Source organism: Dasypus novemcinctus, chromosome 12, assembly GCF_030445035.2.
Source record: "Dasypus novemcinctus isolate mDasNov1 chromosome 12, mDasNov1.1.hap2, whole genome shotgun sequence".
Taxonomy (NCBI): Eukaryota; Metazoa; Chordata; class Mammalia; order Cingulata; family Dasypodidae; genus Dasypus; species Dasypus novemcinctus.
Window position 1 is genome coordinate 22,332,715 of NC_080684.1, and position 28,000 is coordinate 22,360,714.

The 28,000-nt window shown below is 44.1% G+C and overlaps 2 protein-coding genes and 1 long non-coding RNA gene across 5 annotated transcripts; 1 reads left to right on the forward strand and 2 right to left on the reverse strand.

Annotated features, from left to right (window-relative positions):
- SUOX (sulfite oxidase) lies at window positions 1-4,969 on the reverse strand. Of its 2 annotated transcripts, none has more exons than XM_004466085.5 (4): window positions 4,357-4,969; window positions 2,579-2,638; window positions 2,176-2,353; window positions 1-1,950 (listed from the first exon to the last, which is right to left on the reverse strand). In XM_004466085.5, the coding sequence occupies exons 2-4, from the start codon at window positions 2,626-2,628 to the stop codon at window positions 541-543; spliced, it is 1,638 nt and encodes a 545-aa protein (XP_004466142.1). In that variant the 5' UTR covers window positions 2,629-2,638; window positions 4,357-4,969; the 3' UTR covers window positions 1-540. The 2 variants fall into 2 exon arrangements, with proteins under 2 accessions (XP_004466142.1, XP_004466143.1); XM_004466086.5 differs by lacking the exon at window positions 4,357-4,969 and adding an exon at window positions 4,059-4,131.
- On the forward strand, window positions 4,181-19,147 carry LOC105746854 (uncharacterized). Its single transcript, XR_001119091.3, has 3 exons — window positions 4,181-4,413; window positions 5,393-5,438; window positions 14,401-19,147. It is a non-coding gene; the product is annotated as an uncharacterized lncRNA (long non-coding RNA).
- Window positions 6,127-27,998, reverse strand: RAB5B (RAB5B, member RAS oncogene family). Of its 2 annotated transcripts, XM_012528123.4 has the most exons (7): window positions 27,827-27,987; window positions 27,103-27,341; window positions 12,913-13,175; window positions 10,946-11,097; window positions 9,727-9,849; window positions 9,070-9,163; window positions 6,127-8,721 (listed from the first exon to the last, which is right to left on the reverse strand). In XM_012528123.4, the coding sequence occupies exons 3-7, from the start codon at window positions 13,073-13,075 to the stop codon at window positions 8,606-8,608; spliced, it is 648 nt and encodes a 215-aa protein (XP_012383577.1). In that variant the 5' UTR covers window positions 13,076-13,175; window positions 27,103-27,341; window positions 27,827-27,987; the 3' UTR covers window positions 6,127-8,605. The 2 variants fall into 2 exon arrangements, with proteins under 2 accessions (XP_012383577.1, XP_004466144.1); XM_004466087.4 differs by lacking the exon at window positions 27,103-27,341 and having other exon boundaries at window positions 27,827-27,998.
- Window positions 27,999-28,000: the final 2 nt, after the last annotated feature.

Consider the following 28,000-nt stretch of genomic DNA (forward strand, 5'->3'; position numbering starts at 1 on the left):
TCATCATCTTAAACACTTTATTGATACATTTAGAAAAGTAGAACTATAAAGGGAGAGGCTTGTGCTCCTCTCCTCACAGCCCCCAGCAACCCAGAGAGGAAGTAGAAAGTAGCACATACCTTTTTTTTCTTTTTTCCCCAAGCATTTCCCCACACATTGTCTGAAGAACCCAAGAAGAAAAGCAAATTAAGGCCTCGGAGGTAATAAGCATGGAGTGGAGGTGGAGTAGGATGAGAAAATACTCTCTCCAGAAGTACTTTTTTCTCACTTCTAGTCCCCTGCTCTAACAGCTTTTACCTCCAACAGCATCAGAGGTCAGGAAGGGTATATAATATAGTACCAAAGGAGGGAGAGTGCCTGGGTGGAAATATGTAATATGTATATACCTGTGTATGGCTCACGAGGGCATAGTACAAGACTGTGATCCAATAAGTAGAAAGAAAGTGGGAAAAATTTTCCTGTGGCAATGAGGACCAATGGATGAGCCTGGAAAGGAGTTGAGAAGGCATTCTGGGGTGTAGATGGTTCCATTCCACAGTCTCATGGGGCAACATGAACGTGGACACGGTGCCAAGCATTGCTGAGCACACCTCGCAGGTTCCAGATTGGGGCCACGGTGTCCGGCTGCACATTGTAGCTATCATCCACAGCCTTACAAACAATGTTCAATTCCTTTTGCCCAGGAGGCACAGTGGCTTGCAGCTGCCATAGCCGCCAGGCCCAGGCCTTCCTGGGGGGTTGTTCTTCTCCATCCAGCTCAGCTACCTGCCAGGTTAGGCCCCCATCCAGAGACACATCCACACGGATCACAGCCCTGCCACCACCACTCCATGCATAGCCCTTCACAGTCACCACCCCGGACTCCACCACTGTCCCATCCTGGGGCTCTGTGATGGCTGACTGAATAGGAAGTTCCTGAATTGATGGAACGGAGTCAAAATCTACGGTGTCCCAGTCCACAGATGGAGAGAAGCCTTTGTAATCTCGACGCTGCCAGTGGCTATAACTTTCCTCTGACTCCACACTTACTTTGCCCAGCCATTTCACATGGCGTGCCCCCACCACACCAGGCACCACCACCCGCACAGGGAAGCCGTGGTCCCGAGGCAGAGGCTCCCCATTCATCTCATATGCCAACAGGACCTCAGCTTCAGGATCCATGGCCCGAGCCAAAGGGATGGATGCTCCATAGGCAGTCCCAGTGGGGTCTGAATCCAGTCCCTCAAAGCAGACATGGGCCTCGGTTTCACAGAGGCGGTGACCTGCCTGGGCTAACACATCACAGAGCCGTGCCCCAGCCCAGCGTGCAGTGCTGATGGCCCCTGTCCTCCACTCCAGACCTTTTACTGTTTTGACTTGATTCATTTCAGAGCGCCGGTTGCCAGCACATTGCAGAGTGACTGTGATCTCGTGCTTGGGGAACTGGTACAAATCATCCAGGGACAGAGACAATGACTGGCCCCCAGATGGCCCTGCTATATGCAGGCGATAGGTGTCCGGGTCCAGGTTGGGTACAGGCAGATGGTTCCGGGTAAAGAAAATAGGGGTGGGTGTGATGTAGTTTTCTGTAAGCAGCTCAGGAGGGGGCTCTGCATTAAAGGGGCGTTGGCTGTTGACCTGCAGGGCCAGGTGACGTGGAGGATCATCAGCATAAGGGTCAGAGGTCTCCAACATTGGGGGTGCCTTGTCTTCAGGGCTCAGCTCCCCGATCTTGTACTGAGCCAGTATTTCACGCACATGTGGCTGGCTATGAACAGCATAGAGGGCCCAGAAGGGTTCTAGAGGACCCCCGGCTGCCAGCATCAGCTTTGATGGCCCCCCTGGGTGTAGGCCCACAAATTCTGTTATGTCAAAGACCTCCCTGCCAAACGTTACCCAGATCCCAGTCTCAGGGCTGCGGTGGGAACTCACTTCCTCCCTTGTGTATATGCGTGGTGACTTCTGAGCAGCCTGCAGGCCAGAGAGGGGTGAGGCAGATGTAACAACAAGCAATTAAGAAGAAATCATCTAGCTTGCCCTGACCCAACCCACAGAGCCTTGGCAACTGGGAAGATTCCATCTCTACTGTGCACGAAGACAGTGTCACTGTGGGTTCTGTGATAAGAGCAAGCCTAGGATGCCTGGGGAGCTTGCTAGGACCCTTTGTTGTGACAATGAAGTCCCTTCCCCACTTACCCTGCACCAATGGTCATGATAGGCCAACACTGCACCAAGGCCCACCAAGGTCCCCATGAGGCCCCAGCCCCGGGTGCTGGAGTTATCACCAGAAAAGGTGTGGCTGGGACGCTGGGACTGGAATGAATCATCTGTAGAGCAGGCCCGAACGCAGAGCCTTGAGGTGGTCAGCCTAAGTCTGGAAGAGAGAGAGTTCTTCTTAGCAGCACACTTCCTCTGGACATATGAAAAAGCTAGAGAAGGCTGGGGTCTACCTCTCCCTGGTTGGCCACTGGTTCTCAGCTGGGACTTAGTTACTCCAGAGATGGAGAAACAAGTGGGTTCTGGCTTTCCCTTTCCTCCCATGGCACCCTTTCATCTGTTAAAAGCAATACATTTACCCCTTCGGTATGGAATGGCCTACCTGTAGGCTGGCCGAAGCCCCAGAACCATAGCTCTGTGCACCAGCAGCATTGTTGCAGATCTGTGGGAAGAAGATTCGGGGATCAAGATGGGAGAGATCTGTGAGGGGATGTTAGGGAGGTTTGAGGAAATGGGTGGGAGGAAGACACAGAAGGTCAGCAAGCTCTTTGGGCAAATGAGAATTGGGGGGTTGGGGGAAATAGCATGGGTCCTTAGAGAAAACTTGGAGCACTTCAGAGATGAAGACTGTGCTGAAGGAAGGAAGAAGCGATTGGGCGACAGAGTCTTCTGGAATCACCTATCTCCCATCCTCCACTCTCCACTTTGTCCACTACATAGAACAATGTTCCTAAAGAGCAGGAGACAACTGTCTTCTGCCCAGATTTCTGACTTATTCTTTCTGAAGTCAGCAGAGAACAACCAAGGGACAGACTGACCAAAGTAGACCAAAAGGTGAAAAGGGTAGTGGCAGCCTAATGAAATTAAATACTCAGACTCTGGAGTCAAACCGCCTTGGGTTTGTAAAACTTACCCTGCCATTTAACCAACCCTTTCCCCTGGGGAAACTATAAACTCTCTGAAACTGCATCCTCATTAAGTTTCACCTCACAGAGCTGTTGTGAAGATTAAACAAGATAATTGCATTTTCTTTGAAAGTCTTTCAGTCCCTCTACTCTCTCTCCACCATTCAAAAAAAAAAAAAAAAAAAAATGAAACCAACTGGGAACTGGAAGGCAACCTGGGATCCCCACTCCTACCTTGCCTATGCCATTCTAGTAAGCTCAGCAAACTAAGAGGATGACAAGGTGTCAGGGGATAGGCTGGGGAAAGAGGAAGGTAATTTCTTTGCTCTGTGTCCTGCAGCAGTTTTTTTCCTTATAGCTCTTAGCAGATCACTGATCCTAGGGAAGCCCAAGTGGGAAAGGATGAGAAATATCCCAGTTGTTGACATAAGCTAAATTTTGGAGAACCAAGTGGTGTGGGGGACAGAGGAAACGCCAGGGAAATGGGAATAGGGCCGGGTCATGGGACCCTCATTCTCCCTCCCACCTGCCCTCCATCCCAGCAGCCAGCTAGAACCACGCAGAAGCAGTGCTGAGAAGGATGACTCGCAGATTAACTTGGGTCAGTCCACTGTCCCCGGTTGGGGAGGGGCAGCCTTCTGCTGCAAAACAGAGGTGTCGCCTCCTGATATAGGTGATTGCCTCTCCCTCCCCAGGGGCATTTTAGGGTGAGGGATCTGCCCAGCATCGGGGAGCAAGCACCCGGCCCCATGCCTGCTGACCAGCAGCTGGCACAAGAGGGTCTAGTAGCAACCCTCCTCCCCCCGTGTTCCCAGAAGCACCGGGTAGGGAGGGGAGGTAGGTATTGTCAGCTTTGTTGTCCTCGAAATTCGCAGCACCCATGGGTGCCAAAATCGATAGCCCCCGGCCAGGTTACCCGCCCTCAGTCCTCCTCTTCCCTCGCCCCAGCCCCCTTACCCTGCTCGGCGTCGGCACCGTGGCTGTTTCACCCGCCCCGCGCGGGGCGAGCTGCGCAGGGGCGGGGCCAGCGCATGACGTTACGCGGGGTTTAAGGACCCCTCGGCGTCCGCTCCGCCCACACCCATTGGCGGGCTGCCGCCCGAGCAGCCGCACCGCCTCCGGGAGAACAGGGAGGGCCGGCGGGGAGCCGCGGGGCCTCGGCGATGGCGCTGGCCGAGTTTGTTTCCACCCCTGCTGGACAGCCTTCTGATTTGCGCCGATTACATCCCCGACAGGCGAAAAACGGGACCCTTACCGTTATCCGGAACCCGGGCGTGGAAGGCGAAGAGGACTCCAAAGCTGGGGCTGAAAGGTGGGAGACTAGGAGACGCCCCCGTCCGCCCCTGCGGCTGGAGGGAGAGGGTGGGGCCCAAGAGACCCAAGTGCGTTCACTGGAGGCCTGAAAATCCTGTCGGGTTTCTCGCTGCGATGAGCTCCGCCTCCACCCTGTTTTTGACGTGTGTCAAACACGTCAGAAACAGCCCTGTTTGTCTTTTTCAGAAAACAAGGTCAAGCGCTCAATTCTCATGTTCAGGAGTAAGAGCAGAAACGAAACGTAAATACTGGTTTCAATTCTTCGAGATTTGTTGCACTAGTCGAATAAAATTCTCCCCAGATTATGGGAACAACACTGAATAGCTCTTTTTAAAATTTTGCTTAAGAAAGTCAATTTTTAAAAAAACGTATTAACAAGAGAAATGGCATTTTAATACCCAAAAGTATAAAGGTTTTAATCTCATAACCTTAGAGTAAAGGATATTAGCAGAATGCGTTTGCCATTCCCTTTTTAGCCTTTGGTGAAGACTGAAAACTTGTCACTGACTGGTTGTGTACCTTCTAACCAGCAAATCTGTCCCTAACCCAGGGACAAACGCATCCACACTGCCCTCTAGTGACCAGAAGGTTGAATCACAACCTAATAAGTTTAAGTCAAGATCTTCACCTCTAATTTTAAATTAATCATTTCCTCACCCTTTCTGCTCTCTTAAACTGAAAACTAGCACTTTTACTAGGAGTCAAGGATCCTAGTGGGAGTACTAAGAGATAGAAGGGGAACTGACAGTAATAAGTTGACTTTGGCTCTAATGTTTTTCAGCCTGTGTACAATTTAATCATTGCAGACTGAAACCAGTCTTCAAAGGTTCAGTTCTAGTATCTCAGTTGAAGGATGGTACAGAGAATTAGGAACTGTCTTAAACTATGGGATATGACCTCCCCCTAATAGTGTCATATACTATGTGCTACATGCTTTATATAACAACTTCAAACCTCAACAATTCAAAATTTTACAGGTGAAGAAGCTGAAGCAGAGACCAGCTACCTAACTTGTTCAAGCTGGTAAGTTCGTAGTCAGGCTGGAATGCCTAAGTAAGTCCCCTTTTCTGTCCTCCCCAGCCAGATTTCTTGGAATTTAAAACTCCCCTGCAACCATACCCTATGTTTTCTGTTTCATTCTTTTCTGACCTCCCTCCCGCCCAACACTGTGATGGGCTTCAAGGAGAAAACAAGAGCAGACAGACCCAGGGGAATTTTTCTTGTTGGGTGGAAGCCACAGGATCAGAGTGAATTCCGTGATATTTTTAACCTTCTAGAGTTTCCCTTCGAAAAACTGTAAGCTATGAACTTTAGAAAAATGCACATAAGTTTTTACCTATTATTTCAAAAGATTTACAAATACCAAACCCCCATCTCATCAATTGTCTGCCAAAAGTTACACAGACCACCCTCTCCCCTCATGCATACACACTGTATTAAGAGTACCTAAAAAGATATGCTAGGGTCAGATTTGATGGACTCTTGAGGGGCCTTCAAGTAGGGTTGATTAAACTGTAATAAAAGGGCTGTTTTCCAATTTGGATTCTTCCACTGTTCAAGCAAAGATGAAAGGGAATAAAAGAGGTACCCAAGATGGATGGGAACGTGTGGTGTGTTTCTGACTCAATAAAACATTATTGGGTGCCCTTTCTTTAAAATTTCTAGCATCTGACAGACAAATAGCAAAAAAAGAAAACACACTCCAGTACAATTTTCTTTTTTTCCTTTTTTACTTACATTAAATACATCGGTAAATCAGCAGTCGCATTCTGTTACCACGATTGTTATGTTGGGAGACGGAGAAAGGGAAAAAAGGCAAATGCTTTCTTAGAAGCAAAAAAAAAAAAGACATCCCACCCCACCTCTAAAATAACTGACCAGAAGAAAAACAAAAATGAAGAGCTGGGAAATAAAAAATAAGATCCTCAAGCCCAACAGAGCTCAAAGGAAAGCAGATGAGCTGGAAGGAAGTAGAGGGAAGGCAGCAGATAGGCCCAGAAACTAAGGCCAATCCTGTTCCTAAGGGAGAAATGGGGTTGTGGGGAGGAGAGGGAAGAAGCCTGGGAAAATGCTTTCCCAGCCCCAAGGCAATGAAACATCTTCACTCCTGTTCCATGGGAAAAGCTGCACAGAGAAAGAACTTCAACTTCATTTCTAAGAGATTTCAGAGCCATTCTAGTTCCTCCACTTGTAAAAAAAAAAAGGATGTATTGGGTGCTCTGGGGAATGAGGGGGACCTATGGGTTCTGGAAAAGGAAGGGAAAAATGTGTGTGTTTCAGGGCTATGCGAACTAAGGCTGCCCCTGGAAAAGGACAGGAATTGAGGCCTAAGTGGAAGAGCCTAACCTGGGTTTCTCAACTGCTCTGCAACAAAAGGCAGGCTGCAAGTGAAAAGGGTAGAAAGTTTCAATCCTAGATCATTGTGGCTTTTCCTATCTTTCTTCCCCAAAATTTCCCAAAACTCTGTGCTGGAACAAGAAGGAGCCTAGAGTTTTCTCTTACCTTGATGGCTTTCCATAGACATCCTAAAAACACCTGATGAGAGATATGAAGAGAGGCTAAAAAGGATCAAAGCCCTCTAAATGATTTTGGGAGGTACTTTCAAGTGCCAGTTACTCCCTGTCCACAGGAACAGGTGGTATTATATAAGGGAGCCACAAGTAGGCCTCTGTGGTACTAGCCTATAGTGGTACATGGATTAAACAACTGGATGCATGGAAGGTGGGAATGGGGACTAAACTGAAACACAGGAGAAAGGAAATAAGGCCTGATGGGAAGCGGATGGTAGAACAGACTGTACAGGAGAAATGAGATCACACCTATTTACAGGGAAGTAGAAAAGACATGGTAATGCTTATTGAATTGTATATGAACCCTGGAAAAGGACAGAAAACTCCTCCCTCTTGCCTGGCCCCTCTTCACTCCCCTACCTTGGTTTATGCTATCCTGAGACCACTCCCCAGTGGCTCAGTTAATTTTCCAGGAAAGGCAAACTTCTACTCAAGAGTTAGGTTGGCTAGATATATAGGTGAAGAATCAGAGTTGGAGGAAGCTAGCAGTGGAAGTTGGGCTTGAGTAGCTGCCACTGATAGGTTTTTTACAGCCCTCCCCAAACCTCATATATACCTCAGATTCCATTTACTTAAAAGAAGGTGGATGAGTAAATTAATCAAACCCCCCATAAAACAAGTATCCCAACTGAACTACTATCAATTAAAGTGCAAACGGCAGAGGGATATGGTGACTGGGGCTGAAGCCATCTAAAGGCCAGAGGAAAAAATGCATATGTATAAATTAGAGGATGGAGATCAGAAGCTGGTCCCTCCTCCAATTAGATCACAGCAGTCCCCAGACATAGGCAACCAGTGAAGTTTCTTTGGAGGACTCTGAGGTCCAAACCCCACCATGGGGGAGAAGCTACCTAAGAGCTTGGGTGAGGGGAAACCAGGCCTTGCATGAGTTCCAGAGCCAGCGATGACACTGCACCTCCACTTCCCCACCTTCGCCCAGGCAGCTAACTCAACACAAACTCCAACCTGGTACCAGAGCTTGCCTTCCCATTCTCACCTCTACCTAGAAACACCCTCCACAAGGCCAACTCATGGATACTGCAGTGTTTTCAAATATGAGAAACTCCAACCAAATAAAAACAAAAGGAAGTATTTCCTTACTCCCTCTGGCTGTAAGCTTACTCTCCCTCCTCCCCCAGGGCCCGTGACTGATCTGGAAACCTCATTCCTCAGTTTCTGGGTTCATCACCTTTTCCATCCTGGGAGAGGAGGAAAAAGGGATTAAGAACAGGGGTTGACCAAAAAAAAAGCAGAAGGGGAGGGACAGAAGACAAAAACTGTTTTCCGAAAAAAGTGGGGAATACTGGGAAAGAGGAAAGATAAGTAGGTCACTGTCTTGCACCTATAATACAAAGTGAAGAAAGTTTCTTTTGGAAGGTAAGTCCTGGGGGTATCTGACCCCCAATCCCCAGAGTAGAGGGTAGGAGGCCAGTGGCAACAGCTGCCTGGTGTTGGTTGCTGAAGCATTAAAAAGTGCCATGACGGAGCTGTCAGGAGGCAGCCCTTGGGAGCCAGGGCTCAGTGTGCTGTTACCATAGGGGCTGTGTGCTGAAGGGTAGGGATGGAGGTTATTTCTTAGCTCTTGTGCTAGCTCCATACTTGTTTGCTGCTAGCCACTCCTCAGTTGCTACAACACTGGCTCTTGTTCTGCTGGGACTGCTCATGGAGATCCACACCCCGGCTTCGGCATGCTGTACCCCCCAGATTCTGGGGTTCGCTCTTTGGCAACTTCTTAGCTAGAGATAAAAAGAGAAGGGAACAAAATATGGCAGATTTACTCAACTCCAAAAAATAGGCTTTTGGGTGGAAGAGAAAGGAGACAGGGAAAATGCAAGAGATTAAAAGAATGTTCTGAAAAACGGAGAATTCATTGTTTGCAATAACTACACTGAAGACAAGGGGATAAAGCTGCAGCCAGTAGTATGGAAGTTATATACCACAATAGAAAGTTAAGGTATTTATGTCCCTAAAATTTTTTTACAACAGGAGACACTCCCACCTATCTGTATGACTTGGGTTAGTGATGATCCCGCCCAGAGGCAAGGGGGAAAGGACAGCAAGACTTCAAGCTGCTCTGACCTTACCTATTGCCAGGAAGAGATCATTCACGTTCATAGCTGTCTTGGCTGAAGTCTCCATAAACAATAAGCTGTTGTCATCTGCATACGCCTGGGCCTCCTACAAGGGGTGGAGTGTACCGGTGCTCAGAAGGTAGTGTGGAAACAAGAACTGCCTTTTCACTCCCATGGAGCATCAGAGCTAAGAAGTATCCTAGTTGTCCCTAGATTCCCTAATTGTCCCTCTGAGCAAGCTGGCCTAAGACCCATATTTTGGTTACTCCCACAAGAAGTCAGGTCTTTAGACCACTCAGTCCAAGAAGCAGATGTAAGGAATATTAATTATTGGGGAAGAGGTGATTTTGGCTGGGGACTAATGGGTTTTGACACTAGAATAATCCCTTACCTCAAATTCAATTTTTCCCTCCTTGTTGTTTACACACAGTTAACCCGCACAACCAGTACTTCCCTACCCCTTTTCTCTGGAATTTTCTTCTGACTGCTCTAAAATCTCCTACTTGCCATTAGGGCCACAGTATTGCTATATTTAAGTTGGTGCTAAACTGAACTGGGGAATGAGATGATGAATGGCCTCAGACCAGGTTTTCAGAGAGGGCAGGTTTGGAAGGAAGTCCTAGGGACAGAATGAACATGTTAAAAGCAGGATTCCACGGGCCATCTTACTTCATACTCCACCATGCGCTTATTGGCCAGGTCAGCTTTGTTCCCCGCCAGGGCAATAACGATGCTAGGGCTGGCCTGTCGCTGTAGTTCCTTCACCCATGTCTTTGCTCTGGCAAAGGTTTCCTAGGAAAACATGAGAAAGAGCATGGGTGGGCTGGAATGACGCCAATCCATGTCCATCACCTTCAAAACCCAGTCTCAAATCTCACCTCTTTGAGGAGGTCTTTATTCACTGAAACTACCTGTCTGATAATTCATTAATTCTGTCTTCTCTCAAAACTTGGGACACATCATTTGTATTTTTTTTTTTTTTTTACATTTTTAAAAATGTTAATGGATCACAAAGAACATTAAATTAAAAAATATAAGAGTTTCCCATATAACCCACTCCCCACTCCCCCACCCCCATCATTTTTGTAAATTGTATTTTTTATGTGTGTTTCTATTTATTTTATTTTGTCTTTATTTTTTTTAATATTACATTCAAAAAATATTAGGTCCCCATATATCCCCCACCCCCTTCACCCCACTCCTCCCCCCATAGCAACAATCTCCTCCATCATCATGAGACATTCATTGCATTGTAAATTGTATTTTTTGTGAAGATATATAGATCACAAAAAGTACATTAAAAAACATAAGCAGGGAAGTGGATTTGGCCCAACGGATAGGGCATCCACCTACCACATGGGAGGTCCAAGGTTCAAACCCAGGGCCTCCTGTCCTGTGTGATGAGCTGGCCCGTGTGCAATGCTAATGCATGCAAGGAGTGCCGTGCCACGCAGGGGTGTCCCCCACGTAGGGGAACCCCATGCCCAAGGAGTGCACCCTGTGGGACAGCCGCCCATTGCGAAAAAAGTGCAGCCTGCCCAGGAATGGCGCTGTACACATGGAGAGCTGATGTAGCAAGATGATGCAACAAGGAGACAGATTCCTGTTGCCGCTTACAACAATATAAGCGGACACAGAAGAACACACGGCGAATGGACACAGAGAGCAGACAACCGGGGCAGTGGGGAAGGGGAAATAAATAAATAAATAAATCTTTAAAACAAAACAACATAAGAGATTCCTGTATACCCCTCACCCCCCCACCCCACGCCTCCCACATCAACAACCTCCCCCATGTATTCTAATTTGCTGTATCAAGAACCTGTTTTCCCTCCCCCAACTAATTTAATTCCTATAAGGGCAAGGACAGTCTTCTCAGCCAACTTACTTGATTGGTAATGTCATAAACCACAATTGCAGCTTGGGCACCCCTGTAGTACATAGGGGCCAAACTATGGTATCGTTCCTGTCCAGCTGTGTCCCAGATCTCAAACTTCACTGTTGTGTCATCAAGACAAACAGACTGGGTGAGGAAGGCCGCTATGGATGAAAGAATGGAGAAGTTGTAAGTGGAAGGAAGAATGGGAACATCCCACCCCCTTTCAAAATACTACCACATTCAGTGGAAGACCGGTCACCACCTAGAACACTCAGCTATAGGAAAAAGTTCAGCATTCTCCTCCTTATATATAGATCCTGAAACCAAGATTAAAATTATCCCTTGCCAAAGTCTTTCCTACTAGAAGTTTCTCTGGCTCAGGAATGGGGACACTTCATAAGGGACGGAGAGAAGAACTGGCACTTTTACCAGAGTCATCACTCTAAGGGAATAATATGACAGAGACAACAAGTTTCAGATGAAAGTCACATCAAAATTGACCAGATTTTAAAGCTTGATGGCAGGTTTCACCATTATCAATTTTATTTGGCTGTTACTTTTTCATATAATCTTTTGTTTATCCAGGAACACTATATATTTGCAAGGTAATTAGTAAAAGGGAGAAAGGAGTTATACAGGAGTTTTTAGAAAAGATCCTTTATTGAATTAGCACCCTATTTTAGGATAGCGGCAGGGAGAAGCCAGCACTAGTGGGAAAGGCAGATACCTTTTATATTTTGTATTTAGTTCCAACCTTTTTTTTTTTTTTTAACCAGAGATGTGCATCAGAATCATCTAAGGAAAGCTAGGGAATGTATAACATAGTGAGTTCAGTGGCAGATGAAGATTATGGTTAATAGTATTAATATATGAATCTTCTTTTTAAAAATGTTAAGAATATGATGATACATGATGGGAAAACTATAACTAATGTAAATTATCATAGATAGTTAACAATAATATTTTATTTTTGCAGCAAAGAAGATTTTATATCAATTTTAAGGGACGACAGGGAGGTATATAAAGTGGTATAGGTTTTTACTTCTGTAGTAATGAAAATGTTCTAAAATGGACTGACATGATGACAGCACAACTCTGTGATGAAAATGAGAGCCACTGAGTATACACTTTGAATGGACTGTACAAAGCATGGGACCAGGAATCCAGTGATGGAAGAACTGTAGCTAACAGAACAAACATGAGAAACATTCTTTCATGAATGACAACAAATATGTAACACTAATACAGGGTAGTAATAATTACGTGGGTTGGTGGGAAAATATATCAAATGTAAGACATGGGCTATAGTCAGTTCATAGTTTGTAACAAATGTTTCACAACAATGCAAGCTGTTGTTGGTGGGGTGGTATATGGGAACTCTCTATGATGATATGCATGTTTTCTAAGATCACAACTTTTATTATACACTTACTGTTTATATATGCATGTATGTATGATATATTTCAATAAAATTGTATATATATATATAAAGAATCACCTCGGGAGCATTTCCAAATGTACATACATGCCTACAAGCTTGACTTGCCTATGCCACTGCTACTACCAACACCACTATCATCACCAACTTACTAATTATAGATCTAGGATAGAGCCCAAGCATGCATATTTTCAAAATGCTCCCACGGTGATTCTGATGTATATGTTTTTATCACTGCTGCAAACCAACCCTGCTTAAGATGACACTTACTGGGATCAGTAAGTGGGAGGAGGAAGACAGACTAAGATAAAAAAGTGGTGATTTTCTTGGTTCTCAAAGGTCAACCTTTCTAAATTTCTTCTAGGAAGCTTGAGGATGAACATATACCTTGGCAGTTCTTTTTTCTTTGTTTTATAAAGACATTCTTTTCCTGAGGGAAAGAATGGGGCTAAGAGGGCCAGCTCAACAATGAGATCTCTAGATCTTCCTTCAAAAGCCTTACTGATTATTGAACCACTTCTTTCCCTGGAGTACTCACCTCCAATAGTGCTCTCCTGGTACTCATGGAACTGCCCTTTGACAAAACGTAATACCAGGCTAGACTTCCCCACTGCAGATTCCCCCAGCAGGACCAATTTGAACTGGCATATTTTGCTGGCCTGGGGCTGCCCATTGGGCCTGGCTGTGCTTCTGCTAGTCATGGCCAGATTAAAAGAATGGGAAAGGGTGGAGGGAGGGGGATGCCACGGAGCGGCGGAGGGGGGAGGGGGAAGGGGAGGGGATTTCCAGGTTTCAACAGTCCTGAAAGAAAAAAAGGTAGGTAAAATCAGACACAGGGCCATTGTAGCCATAATCACTTTTCAAAGAAAGGGCAGAAGCTCTTCAATTCCTTACTCCTAAAAGGATTTAGCTTTTGTAATCATCCACCATCAAAAAATTACATGTGTGAGAGTGTCCCAGGCAGTTCTCACTCAGTGGTAAGAGTGTGGAACAGTAAAATAATACATGCATCTGAAGTAGAGTTTGCCATACCACATAATTTCCAACTACCAAGGGAGCTAAAATGAAGAGACTGAAAACTGGGAGGGAGAGAAGTTTTTAATCCCCCATGAATTCCCCACCAGGACTTCAAAGTTTAAGTCACAGCAAATTGATCAAAACTTGCCTAGGCCTAAGAAAACCTACATCCACACACAGGTACCCCAGATATCCTGTATTTCCTTGGTACCCTGTTGTTTTTTACCTCTCATGAAATTTCACTCTAGAAGTGTGGGGTAAGAGCCACTCCTTCTAAGGATAGAGAGGTAGCTTCTGGTTCTATATCCTTCACACATGACCAGTCAGTCTTCCTGATAAACAATTCTGAAGATCTAACCTGGGACCTATTACCAGAAAATCTATCACTTCTCATTTCTGAGGGAATTCTTGAAGCAGAAAATAAGGGAGAAACACAACCAACAGACACACTGGTATCAACTTGTTCACTTTGCTTCTGCCAACTCTTTAAGACTGAGTCTATTAAGTCTAAAATCAGTAGGCATGATCTCTCAATTTGCAGCTGTCTTCCTGGTACCTAGGGATTAAATTACCTTGCACCAAAAAGACCTAACAGCTGTAGTCCTCTAAATGAGAGATAAAGTATATGTTTTAAACACTTGCGGGAGTCTCCAGTAGATAGTATAGGGAACATGTCATCAAGCAATAAATACTTGATTAAAGAACACACTGAATCACCTTTTCTTTCTTCAAGAGGACAAGAAAAGTGTGTGTGGGGGGGAGGGGCGAAGAGAAGTAGGAAGGGGGGAGATAAGCGGAGGGAAGGACACAGGGAAAGGAAAGTTGGAACTTTCAGATTCCAACCATCCAAACCTGAATATATCTCATATCCTGGCTCTGAGTGGGGAGAAAGGAGCTATGAGATGCTAAGAGAAGTTAGCATGATCATAGCATAAAACCTTTCTCCAAAACCTAAGCATTGTTTAGGATTTTACTTTGCTTGTTAAAATTAATCTTTCCTTTCTTTAAGACTGATCCTGGGAAGCAGCTGTGGCTCAAGCAGCTGGGCTCCCACCTACCATATGGAAGGTCCCGGGTTTGGTTCCCAGTGCCTCCTAAAGAAGATGAGCAAAAACAGTGAGCTGATGCAATGGGCTGGCATGGCGAGCTAGTGCAACAAGATGACGCAGTGAGATGATGCAACCAAGAGACTCGGTAAGGAAACACAATGAGAGACACAACAAACACAGTGGAGGTGGCTCAAGCAATTAAGTACCTCCGTCCCACATGTGAGGCCCTGGGTTCGGTTCCTGGTGCTTCCAAAAAAAGATGAGCAGAGAGCAAGTGGAAACAAGATGGGGAGAAATAACCAAACAAATAAATAAAATCTTAAAAAAAAAAAAAAAGACTGATCCAAGTGGCTCCAGATATCATGCTCAACGGCATCTGTGGGGAAACATTACTTTGTCGGTATATTAAGTAGTTTTGGATGAAAATCAGGGTTAAAATCTCAGCAATCTAAAAGCACACAGGACGTCACTTCCAACAAACAGTGCTAGGAAAACTGGATATGCACATACAAAAGAATGAAATGGATCTCTACCTCACACCATATATAAATACTAACTCAACATGAATCAAGAATCTAAACATACGAGTTAAAACCATAAACTCTTTGGGAATAACGGAAAAATCTGTAGGACCTTGTATTTGGTAATGGATTCTTAGATATAACATCAAAACCACGAGCAACAACAGAAAGAAACAGATAAACTGGAATTCAACAAAATTTTAAAATTTTGGGCATCAAACGACATTATCAAGAAAGTGAAAAGATAACCTACAGAATGGGAGAAAATATTTGGAAATCAAATATCTGATAAGATATTCAGAATCTATAAAAGAAATCCTACAACTCAACAACAAAAACAAACAATCCAATGAAAAAATGGGCAAAGTACTTGAATAGACATTTCTCCAAAGGTAATCTAGTGCATTGCTGGAAGGAATGTAAAATGATGTAATTGCTGTGGAAAACAGCTGGTGGTCCCTCAAAAAGTTAAATACAGAATTACCAAATCACCCAGCAATTCCACTCTTAGGTATATTCCCAAAGAATTGAAAGCAGGGAGTCAAACAGATACTGACATACCAATGTTCATACCACTATTCACAATAGCCAAAAGGCATAAACAACCCAAATGTCCATTGACACATGAATAAATAAAATGATTTATACATACAATGGAATATTATTCAGCCAAAAGAAAGAATGCTACAACATGGATGAACCTTGAAAACTATGCCAAGTGAAATAAGCTAGACACAGAAGAATAAATATTATATGATTCCAGTTATATGAAATATCTAGAATAAGCAAATCACAGAAACAGTAGATTACAGGTTACCAGGGGCTGGGGGGAAAGGAAGAATGGGGAGTTACTGCTTGAAGGGTAAATAATTTTTGTTTTGGATGATAGAGTTTTAGTAATAGAAGATGGTGACAGTAGCACATTGTAAAAGTAATGCCACTGAATTGTACACTTAAAAATGGTTAAATACATGAAAAAATGCTCAATAATGATTAAGAGAAATGCAAATAAAAACTACAATGAGATATCATTTCACACCTATAAGAATGGCCACTATTAAAAAGACAAAGAGCTACAAGTTTTGGAGAAGATGTGGAAAGATAGGAATACTTATTTAGTTGGTAGGAATGCAGAATGGTACAGCCAATGTGAAGGACTGTTTGGCAGTTCCTAAAGAAGGTGAATATAGATCTGCCATGTACGTGATCCTGCAATACCACTACTGGATATATACCCAGAAGAACTGAGAGCAGTGACACAAATAGATATCAGCACCCCTATGTTCATAGCGGTGTTATTCACAATTTCCAAAAGTTGGAAACAAGCCAGGTATCCATCAATAATGAATGGAATAACAAACTCTGGTGTATTCACATGATGGAATATTATGCAGCTGTAAGAAGAAATGAAGTCATGAAGCATATGAGAACATGGATGAACTTGGAGGGCATTATGTTAAGCAAGCCAGACAAAAAAGGACAAATACTACATGACTGCGTTACTATGAACTAAATATATTGTGTAGGGAAGCAGATGTGGCTCAAGTTATAAGGCCTCCGGCTACCACATGGGAGGACCCGAGTTCGACCCCTGGGGCTTCCTGGTCAAAAAGAGGAGGAAAAAGCATGCCTGTAAGGCGAGCCAGTGCCCCCGTGGTGAACTGAATGCCCACACGGTGAGCCGAGTACCCGCACAGCAAGCAGAGTGCTCATGTGGGTGCTTGCACAGCAAGCTGAGTGCCCATGTAGTGTGCCAAGTGCCTGCATGGCAAGCCAAGTGCCCATGTGAGTGACCGTGTGGTGAACCAGTGTGAAGCTAGTGCTCGCGCAGTGAGCAGAGTGCCCGCATGAGTGCCCACATGGCAAGCCAAGTGCCTGTGTGGTGAGCCGAGTGCCCGTGCAACAAGCTGAGTGCCTACGTGGTGAGTCAGCGCCCACACAAGTGAGTCACGCAGCAAGATGATGATGCAACAAAAGAGGGATGAAGGGGAGAGTCAAGGTGAAGCGCAGCAGAGACCAGGAGCTGAGGTGGTGCAATTGACAGGGAACCTCTCTCCACATCAGAGGTCCCCAGGATCAAATCCTGGTGAATCCTAGAGGAGAAAGACGAGAAGAGAAGTCAAAAAAGAAATAGATCTAGAAGATCACACAGCAAAAGGGCACAGACAGTAAAAAACAGAAGGGGGGCAAGAGAGGGGGAGGGGAAGAAAAAATATATTGTGTAACATATTACATGATTCCATTTATATAAAATGTAAATATAAATTAAATATAAAGATAAATTTGATTACTGGTTATGTTGGGCTAGGGAAAGCATGCTGTGGGGTATGGAGTTTTTCTTTTTGGAGTTAATGTAATAACTCTAAAATTTTTTGTGATGATGAATGAACAACATTGTGATTATACTAAAAGCTATTGATTACACTTTAGATATTGTATGGTAGGTGACTATATCTCAATAAAACTAGTAAATAAATAAATAATTGTGCAAGAATAGCCAGATATAGCAGCTAGGTACAACAGGGGAAACAGAGATTTGAGAGGTGAAGAATTTTTTTTTGTCTCTTATTAAAATAATGAAAACACTCTAATAATGATTGAAGTGATGAATGCACAACTATGTGATTATACCAAATACCACTGATTGTACACTTTGGATGAACTGTATGCTTTATTAATATATAATAATAAAATTGATTTGGTAAAAAAAAATGGGAAAGAAATAACAGAAAAAATGGTTAAAATAGCAATTTTTCTGTAATATATATTACTACAATTTTAAAAATTAAGAAAAGCATATACGAGGCAGTAGAGAGGAACACAGGCTCTAAAGTCCAATTCTCTGGGTTTGTTTTCCATCTCTTCTACTTACTACCTATGTAATGTTGGCAAAAGTTACTAAACCTACCTGTGCATTCATTTTCTCATTTGTAAAAGGAGTATATTAACCTTATGAGCACTATGTCACAAGGTTGTAAGAAGTAATGAGACAAAAATGCAAAGAAAAGGATTAGACGTAAGGTAAGTGCTCAATAAATATTGTTACTAATCATTGTTAATGTGATACCAAAAAAATTTCTCTGCCTCTCTGGAAAAATACCTATGTCAAATAGTAACCATGAGGATTGAGTGAAAGATGCATTTAGCATAGTGCTGGTAAATAGTAGTTAGGTACTGTAATTTAGTGGCACCTAGACATAGAAATTAGCAACTTAATATTTTATCTTATATATTTCAACAGCCATAATATGAATAATATTAAAGAGGTATGGAGAAAGAAAGGGGGAAAAGGGTATAGAGGAAGTCAGAAAAGGAATAAAGATAGACTAGGTTAAGACAGATGAATGTGACAAATTACTCTGATCCTACTACTGATTATTCTCTGGTCCCCTCAGGCCACTGAGTCTTAATATTCTAAGATATACATATATCATTTCACGGTTAGGTCTTCACCATCATGATAAAATGATAATGGTGATATAGCCAAGTTTCATAAAGCCAAATTTATTCAATTTAAAATAATATTTTTTATGAGATTTTATCAATTTTCTTTCAAAGAATAAGCTTTTAAAAAATGCTCTAAAGGACTACTGATACTTAATATATGTAGAAGTTTTAATTAACTTGACTGGACGTGTGTGCAAATGGGTAGAGTTGACGGTAACATATTATTGTGAATAGCAGCTGGTTTACAAATAGGATTGTGGCTGAAAAGGGCAGTCTAGGGATATAAATGTCAATTGAAAGCTAGAGAATCATCTAGGGACTGAATAACATAGCAAAACCAGAGGTAGATGAGAATTGTGGTTAATAGTACAAATTCAAGAATGTCTTTCTGTGAAGTAGAAAAGATGTATTTCACTATTGCAGGGTGGTGGGAATGTGGAGAAGCATGGAAAAAATACAATTAATGTAACATATGGACTATAGTCAACAGCAATACTGTAATATCCTGCATCAATGCCAAAGATGTACTTGGGGGAATGGAAAAAAATATGCCAAATGAATGCTATAGACCATAGTTAGTGGTAATAGTCTGATGATATTATCTCATAATTTATAACAAATGTTCCACAATGGTGTGGTGTGGTGTGTTGGTAACGGCTTGTTGTATGGGAATTCTATACATATACATGATTGTTTTGTAAGTTCACAACTTCTGTAATAAAAATATATTAAGGGCGGCGGACTTGGCCCAGTGGTTAAGGCGTCCGTCTACCACATGGGAGGTCCACGGTTCAAACCCCGGGCTTCCTTGACCTGTGTGGAGCTGGCCCATGCGCAGTGCTGATGCGAGCAAGGAGTGCCCTGCCACGCAGGGGTGTCCCCCGCGTAGGGGAGCCCCACACGCAAGGAGTGCGCCCCATAAGGAGAGCGCCCCGTAAGGAGAGCAGCCAAGCGCGAAAGAAAGTGCAGCCTGCCCAGGAATGGTGCGGCACACACAGAGAGCTGACACAAGATGATGCAACAAAAAGAAACACAGATTCCCATGCCGTTGATAACAACAGAAGCGGACAAAGAACACGCAGCAAACAGACACAGAGAACAGGGAAACAGACTTGGCCCAGTGGTTAGGGTGTCCATCTACCAGCCGTGTGGAGCTGGCCCATGCGCAGTGCTGATGCACGCAAGGAGTGCCTTGCCACGCAGGGGTGTCCCCCGCGTAGGGGAGCCCCACGCACAAGGAGTGCACCCGTAAGGAGAGCCACCCAGAGTGAAAGAAAGTGCAGCCTGCCCAGGAATGGCGCCGCCCACACTTCCCGTGCCGCTGACGACAACAGAAGTGGACAAAGAAACAAGACACAGCAAATAGACACAGAGAACAGAAAACTGGGGGAGGGGGGGAATTAAATAAATAAAAAATCTTAAAAAAAGAGAACAGACAAGGGGGGGGCGGGAGGGAAGAGAAATAAATAAATCTTTAAAATATATATATATATATATAAAAAAAAAAAAAAAAAACGGGAAGCAGATTTGGCTCAATGGATAGAGCATTTGCCTACCACATGGGAAGTCGAGGGCTCAAACCCAGAGCCTCCTGACATGTATGATGAGCTGGCCCATGTGCAGTGCTGATGTGTGCAAGGAGTGCCGTGCTACGCAGGGGTGTTCCCCATGTAGGGGAGCCCCACATGCAAGGAGTGCGCCCCATAAGGAGAGCCGCCCAGCGTGAAAAATGTGCAGCCTGCCCAGGAGTGGCACCACACACACAGAGAGCTGACGCAGCAAGATGATGCAACAAAAAGAGACAAAGATTCCGGGTACCACTGACAAGAATACAAGCAGACACAGAAGAACACACAGCGAATGGACCGAGAGAGCAGACAACTTGGGGGGTGGGGGGGGGGGTTTGAGAGAAATAAAAAACAAACAAAAAAAACCTTTAGAGCAGGGTTTCTCAAACTATGGGCTATAGCCAGTAATAGTGAAATCACTTGGTGGTTCATGATCACTATATTTTTAAAACATATAACAGAACAAAAATATCAAGTACATTACAAACACTAAGAATCATTTTGTGAAATTTTACTTGTCTGCATGAGTGTATATACACATTGAGTTACGATATAAAATGTACTCTTTTTACTATGAGTAATGGTCAAATAAAGTTTAAAATCACTGCTTTGAAGAGGTCTCTGAAAGATGGGCTAGTAGACAGCAGGGTTTAGTCTCTAGCTCCAGCCTATACCTACACCTACTACTAGAGAAACTGTAGTTGAAATTAAGATAAGGGCTGAACATAGTTCTCCAGGGATCAGAGGATTTCCTAGCTCTGATGCTAAAATTACAGAGCAACTAAGAAAGAGAAAAGAAACAAATTAGACAAAAGCTATAGGGACTTTAGGCAAGCCTGAGTTCTGTTCTCTGCTTTGCCAGGTAACCAAATGGGACCTAGGCTACTCACTCCCTTTGCCTTTCTGAGCCCTAGCTTCCTTATCTATCAGGATCTTTCTGGGGGAGAAATAAAATGTAAAAGTAGCAAATAGCAGAATTTGAATTCACTCCCAAAGTTCTGGGAGCATTTAAGAAATCTACTTCTCTTAGGGCTTCTCAGTATCTGTAAGGTAGAATTTTTTTTTTTTTTAAAGATTGATTTATTTAATTCCCCCCCTCCCCCGGTTGTCTGTTCTCTGTGTCTATTTGCTGCGTCTTCTTTCTTTGTCCGCTTCTGTTGTTGTCAGCGGCACGGGACGTGTGGGTGGCGCCATTCCTGGGCAGGCTGCTCTTTCTTTCCCGCTGGGCGGCTCTCCTTACGGGTGCACTCCTTGTGCGTGGGGCTCCCCTACGCGGGGGACACCCCTGCGTGGCACGGCACTCCTTGCGCATCAGCACTGCGCATGGGCCAGCTCCACACGGGTCAAGGAGGCCGGGGGTTTGAACCGCGGACCTCCCATGTGGTAGACGGACGCCCTAACCACTGGGCCAAGTTCGTTTCCCCGTAGAATTATTTTTAAAAAACATTTATGTGGTACTTCTTATACTTTGCCTCATAGGAAAAGATAGGCCTTCATAACTCTAAACTTTTAAACAGAAAGCAGATGACACAATACAAAAAAAAAGATGAAGCAGATCAAGTTTCTTTCAGTTGACATACATATATTCTCAAGAAACAACACGAAAAGTTGCTAGTTTCTTCAACTTACTCTTCACATTTTTATCTATTTCGAAGCATGTGATCCAAGGGGCAGAATACTAAGCCTCAATGTTACTACTCTGCAATATGAACACATAAGCGTTAAAATGGACTGAATTCTCATGGCCAGATAAGTCACTCTAGGCCTGGGAAAACAGTAGGGGGTTGGAGGAGTATGAAGATAGGAAACAGGCACAGACACACTCAGGCTGCAAAGCCCTAGTCACTAACCCCCACAGACAGGAAGTCAAGCCAGAGCCCAGACACGTCAGCAAACTTTCTTGCTACTAAATGATCTTGGATTGTGAGAGATTAGTAACCACTGGGTTTAAAAAACAAACAAACAAACAAACAAACAAACAAGGACCTTGGATTGTCAGAGATTAATAACTACTGGGTTTAAAGATAAAAAACTACCTCCAGCCCCAATGTGTAACCTCAAGGATATTCCCTACCTTCTTTGTTCACAGTAATTGATGGGCTGCCCATTCCTATGCCTTCACCTTTAATTCCAACACATTTATAAAGGCATCATGTTATTCTGCAATAGCTAGACTCTCAAAAGATCAGGGGTACAGAAATGAAACAATGTGTGCAGGATTCACATAGGCTAACTGCTTTTCCTGTCACCCATCACTATACCTCCGATGGCCTAATCACCCCTGTTTTGGTAGTGATTTTTTTTTTTTTTTTTTTTGCTGAGTTGACACTGGGCAAATGACCCATTAAAAGGCAAAACACACACACACACACAACCACAGCCAATCAGTCAGTGGTGTGATTATTACCCTCAAAGCAGAGCAAAAAAAAGGAGCAGGTTATTCTTCCCTCCAGCCCTTTCAGTTCAGTAGAGAAGAAATCAGACTTAGCTCCCTTTAGAAGTGTTAGCTCCACAAGAAGCGTTTATCAAATGACCCCATTAACTAGGGAAGATTAAGGCTTGACCACTGCATCAGACCATCTGGGAATGAGAGAGGTGCAGGATCAAGGGGTGGTTCTTAAGCATGGGTAGTATATAAGGAGCACAGGAAAGTAGGCATACAGGAAAAGTTCCTTAGCCTGCAAATTCCAGCTAGAGCAAGACTCCATTCATCAGAACCCCATCCACTTCCAGCTTTGAGAACCCATGCCAACTATAGATGAAGCCTCCAGAAGTCTATCACTTATCAACAGAGACTGAGTTCCTTGGACCACTGGATACCACTAGAGTGTCCCTAGAACCCTAAACACCACTGAAGTCTAGCTCAGTCCCAAATGTCAGCCCTATAAAGATAGTCATGTGGAGCAGGTATAGCTCAAGTGGTTGAGCACCTGCTTCCCATGTAAGAGGTTCTGGGTTCAATGACTGGGACCGAATGAACGAATGAATGAATATATCCAGATGGTGAGGAAACTGAGGCACATAAAATTAATCAACTTTCCAGGTATTGCTACACAGTTAGCTCTAAAATTCTCACACAGCTGCTTAGTAGCAAATCCAGGACTTCAAGTTAGGTACCACTGTACCTCTTAAGGAAACAAGAGATGTCGAACTCTGAAGAGGGAACCAGAATAGGAACAATGCAGTACACTGGATAATTTCTGTCTCTATTCAGTTTAGTAAGTAATTAATTACGGACTATAAACAAGTTAGGAAGACCCAGGCCTTCCCTGGGAACTGGGGCTCAGTCCCATATCCTTTTGACAGAATGATGCACTCATTACTATACTTCTCTAGAAGACCTTGACCAACCCTTGCTAGGACAGTTGGAATCGAGGCAATTCAGTGAGGCAATGGAAGAAAGGGGTAATTTTTGCAGAATTTAGTTGGCCTTAGGATTCAGAGAGTTACTAAGTTGAGAAGATAGGGCAGAGGGCAGTAAATACCTTCAACTCCTCTCCAACATTCTTTAGACCCAAAAATCACCAAAATCTTGAACTGATAGTTCTACTTCACTCAGCTCTTTCATTGTGTTTATCAGATATTATCCAATGTGTTACTGTTTAAATGAGAGTCCTTCCATTTCTTCCACCCTCTCTCCCTTATATTTCTCCAAGAGGTATAAAACATATTTATCTCTTATCAGTATGGTACTGCAAACTCCCTATTATTGACCTAGGAAAGATTGTAATGTCCTTCCCTACCCTGCCTGCCCAGCAAACTCCTAATGCATCTTCTAAGGCTAAGCTCAAATGTCACGTTCTCTGTTAAACCTTGCGTAATTACCCTCTCATTCCAGCAGAATTCATCACTGCTTCCTCTGGGGTCCTGTAGTGTTAAGACTATTTCTAGCATGAAATTTATCACATTATATAAGTTACATATGTCTGTCTGTTCTGCTAAACTATGAACTTTTCAAAAACTGGGGCTATTTTTAATATAATTATAAATCTTCAGAGCAGAATACAATATATGGTCCCTAGTAAGTGCTCATTAAATGTTCCCTAAATTAAAGCCAAAGCAATCCTGCTTCCATTCCCCATCTACAGCTCTCCCTCCCATGCTATGTGGATAGATTTTTATCCAGTTCCACTTGGGAATGTTTTTAATAGGCCGCAGAGACCCAATTCTTTCCTTGGCCCTTCTGTTATCTCCCTTGGATGAAGGGCCCCCTTGGGACTCAGCCCACAAGGTACTGTTGCAACTCACATGGGCTAACTGCTTTTCCTGTCACCCGTTACTATACCTCAGATGGCCTAATCACACCCAATATGTGGCCTTCCACCCTAACATTGAGGCAACTGTAGCTAAAACCAAAGTTCCCTGAATTTTCAGTTGATATTGAGCGGTCAAAAAGCTTTGGTTCATTCTCTCTCTACTAATTCCTGAAGTTGAGAAACACAAGTCAAAAAAAACAAACAAACAACAAAAAAAACCCAACCATACCACCAGAGCTAAGAGACACTGAAAAGGTACCCAATACCCCTAAACTGAAGCTATAATCTGGTCCAGAAATCAGCACACACTTTGCTTACACGAGGTGGCTCCTTATTCAACTCAGTTACTGTTTAGTCAATGACTAAATCTTTCCTAAAACACTCTTGGGAAGTTTCAATGTAATATGTAGGGTTTTATGGTATCCTTCCTCCCAGAGGGCTGCTGTATTTCCCTTATCTTAAATTCAGTGCTTCAAATTTTTATTACTTTTCCAGTCTGAAATGCCTTGGGATTACAGAACAGGCTATATATTTGTTTCTCCTACCCTATGCCTACTTCTCAGAAGTTAAGTTGATATCAATAATGCACGCAAAAAAAAGCAAACTATAAAAGAATAATCCTTGTTCCTAAGCAAAATAAGAGCTAGAAGATATGAGATACGATTTCAAGGGTATTGGAAAGCCCTCTTCTTCAAATATATTTTTACAACTCCAGGTCTGTGTTTCAAATTCCATATTGATAATTCCACTCCTTAGCTCCCTTTTTTTTTTTTTTGGAGGTACTGGGAAGCAGGCACTCAACCACTTGAGCTATATCTGCTCCCCCTTAGTTCCCTTTTAAGATGCAAACCCATGGAAGAACACTTATGAGATAATTTGTATTTATAACTTTATACAGAACAATTCCAGATTCTTTCTTGAGTTTTGATTAAAAAGAGACGTATGGAAGAAAGGGACAGGATACCACCAGGGTGCAGAAAACAACAAAGACTGAGGAGGACAGAAAAAAAAAAAAACCCCGTATCTACACAATTTTCTCTAGGATTGGTTTTGCAGGTAAGAAAATGAAAACTCCTGTGCAATGAGAATCGAGGTTTCTGGTGGCACTGTACAAAGGCTGGACACATTAGAGGTTTCTAAAGCCAGTAAGGACAAATTCAGGTAAAGCAGTAGTGAGAATAGCCCCAGCTGTATTTGAGTTTTAGAGAAAGACCAACTTCAAATCCAGAGAAACTTGGGGGCTTCTAGGATAACTACAGACTGATACAGTGGTCCCTCAGAATTATCTTCTGGGATAAGGAAGGGACAGTCATATAAACCCGAACATGCAGAGACCAAGAACCAGAGGTGTCAAATTCCTCTCATTAGCAGAGATGTCAATAATTGTCTTGAATAAAATGATTCAATTTAATCATTTTTTTTCCTGTCCATAAAAGAAGTTTTGGCCAGTTTTTAGGGATTTCCTCAGATACTCAGGGTGCCACCTGAATGTGTGTATTTAAGTAGTGAGGGAAAACCCAGAGTACAGCTCTCTACCTGTCTGAGTTTGATAGAAGCAGCAAGACAAAGGAAATGAACTGTGAAAGGGGCATAATAAATAACAGAGTATCAGACCAGAAGGGCAAACTGTGGAAAGAATGAGAAACTGGAATTTGGTGGGAACATGAAAACAGAAATGTCTTTGGTGGCACATCCCCCAAAACAAAGCAAAATTAGTTTGAACTGCTATCTCTAATGTCTGACCTTTCTGAATATACTATAATGAGTAGGATATGTGTGGGAAAACTTACACTTTCACACTTCTGCATAGCTTGAATATTTTTTAATGTGCACATACAACTTCTCTAATTAAAAGAAATGCAGGGAAGCAGATGTGGCTCAAGCAATTGAGCACCTGCTTCCCAAATGGGAGGTCCCAGGTTTGGTCCCAGTGCCCCCTAAAAAAAAAAAAACAAAACAAACAAGCAAGCAAACCAATGAGAAAACCAACTCAGAGAAACTGATATGGCTCAGTGGTTGAGTGCCGGCTTCCCATATACAAAGTCCCAGAATTAAATCCCTAGCCCAGGTACCTCAAAAAAAAAAGAAAAGAAAAGAAAGAAAACTGCATTGTGATGAAAGGGAAAAGGGAGGAAGTACAATAGGGGAAAATTATAAAATTAAATAGGCTCCAATCTATGGGGCACTGAGGTCGGTAGATCATTAAAAACATAAGGGGAGAAGACCCCTCTTCCTCAGTAATCCCTCTTCCTTTTCTCTCTTCATCCCCTTACTCAAATACCTCATCACTGTTTGGCTCAACTTTCTAGGAGGACAGAAAGCTGAGCTTCGAAAGGAAAAGTAAACAAAGATCAAGGGGTGATGCCAACCCCTGAAATGGAATTTCTCTCTTCCCCAAATCTCTTCCTCTGTAATACCACCTATACTTGGTTCCATCTAACTCCATTACCTGACTGGAAATTACCCGTCTAAGTCCCACAAGTTTCACCAACTACCGTCAGAAGATCTCTTGATTGCTGGGGATCTCTAAGCCCCTGTCCAGTGCAGATATTGAAATCACTCAGCTCTCCCACTTCTTGGCCAGAGATATGGTATCCACTATCGACCACACTACCAAGTGGGAAAGATACGGACAATACGTCCCCCAAATCCAACTTCGTGGCTCTTTCAGAGGACATGAAACAGGTAAGAAAGAGACTGTAATCTAAAACAGCTATGGGGCCCAGGTAAAGAGCAGGGGCTGAGTTTGAGGCAGCAAACGGTCACAGAGAAATACAATTACTTTTGTCTTCGTTCCCTACCCTGGAAGCCCACCCCCCCCCAAAAAAAAAAAAAAAACAAAAAAACATAAACTTCAAATTACTACATACCTACACTAATAGGAACACAAGAGTGGGTATTCCCAAGACCCCAAGCCTCCAGTCCAGCTTTCAGCATTCCAAGAAGTTCCATTAACTGATACCAAGCCCTGCTTCCATTTCTCCAACTTCCTTACTCTTCTAGATGAGTAAAGCTTTCTTCGTTTGTCTCAGTTCTCTCCCACCGAACCCAAATCCCTCTCGGTTCAACTCTGGGGCATCCTCAGTTCTCTTCGCCAAGGCCACTTTCCCTGAAAATAATGCCTCTTACCCAATTAAGAACCCTTCTCAGGCCCTTCCAACTAGACACCCCTTGAGACCCAGCCCTGGTGACCAGCGGGACCCGGGCGTCAGGTCTGACCCCTCCTCACCTCGCGGCAAATGGGCTTACCTCACTCGCTGCCCCGTCCCCTTCCCCAGCTCCTCCCTCTTCAGCGCTGCTACTGAGGCCCGCCGCTGCCCTCACCCAAGCCCCGGGCCTCCCGCGCCGGGTCCCTGGCCCGGCCGCTGCCAGAATCTGGCGGCTTCCCCACTCACCAACTTCGGGTTCCCAGCCCGCCCGGCCCCCTCCTCAGCGCCCCCATTAGGCCTGCCGGGGCCCGGCCCCCTTTTCCCCTCTCCAGTGGGCCACTCTATTCCTCGCTTAGGCCCAGACCCGCCTCCGCTCTCAGGCCTGGCCGCCCTCATCTCCCTGGCGCCTCCGCCCCTGCCCTTCTGGGCTCCATCAGCCGGGTACCTGGGGCTCCGTCTCCCCCGTCGGGCCCAAGCCTGTGTCGAACAGACAAACAGCTGCAGCTCAACCAAACCCTCCTGCCCCCCTCCTCCTCCTCGCCCTGGGCGGGGGCCCCGGCCAATAGCACGCTCGCCCGCCCACCGTCGTGGGTGGGCTATAGGTGCAGTCACCCACCAA

Bases quoted from the DNA above. Each gene is read 5' to 3' on its own strand.
- RAB5B (XM_004466087.4), bottom strand. From the start codon at position 13,075: ATGACTAGCAGAAGCACAGCCAGGCCCAATGGGCAGCCCCAGGCCAGC. The intron at 11,098-12,912 runs GTGAGTACTCCA...TTTCATCCATAG, and splicing joins CCAGGAGAGCACTATTGGAG to CGGCCTTCCTCACCCAGTCT. The intron at 8,722-9,069 runs GTAAGGTCAGAG...TTTTATCTCTAG, and splicing joins TGATCTCTTCCTGGCAATAG to CTAAGAAGTTGCCAAAGAGC.
- SUOX (XM_004466085.5), bottom strand. From the start codon at position 2,628: ATGCTGCTGGTGCACAGAGCTATGGTTCTGGGGCTTCGGCCAGCCTAC. The intron at 2,354-2,578 runs GTAGGCCATTCC...TCTCTCTTCCAG, and splicing joins GGGCTTCGGCCAGCCTACAG to ACTTAGGCTGACCACCTCAA. The intron at 1,951-2,175 runs GTAAGTGGGGAA...TCTGGCCTGCAG, and splicing joins ATCATGACCATTGGTGCAGG to GCTGCTCAGAAGTCACCACG.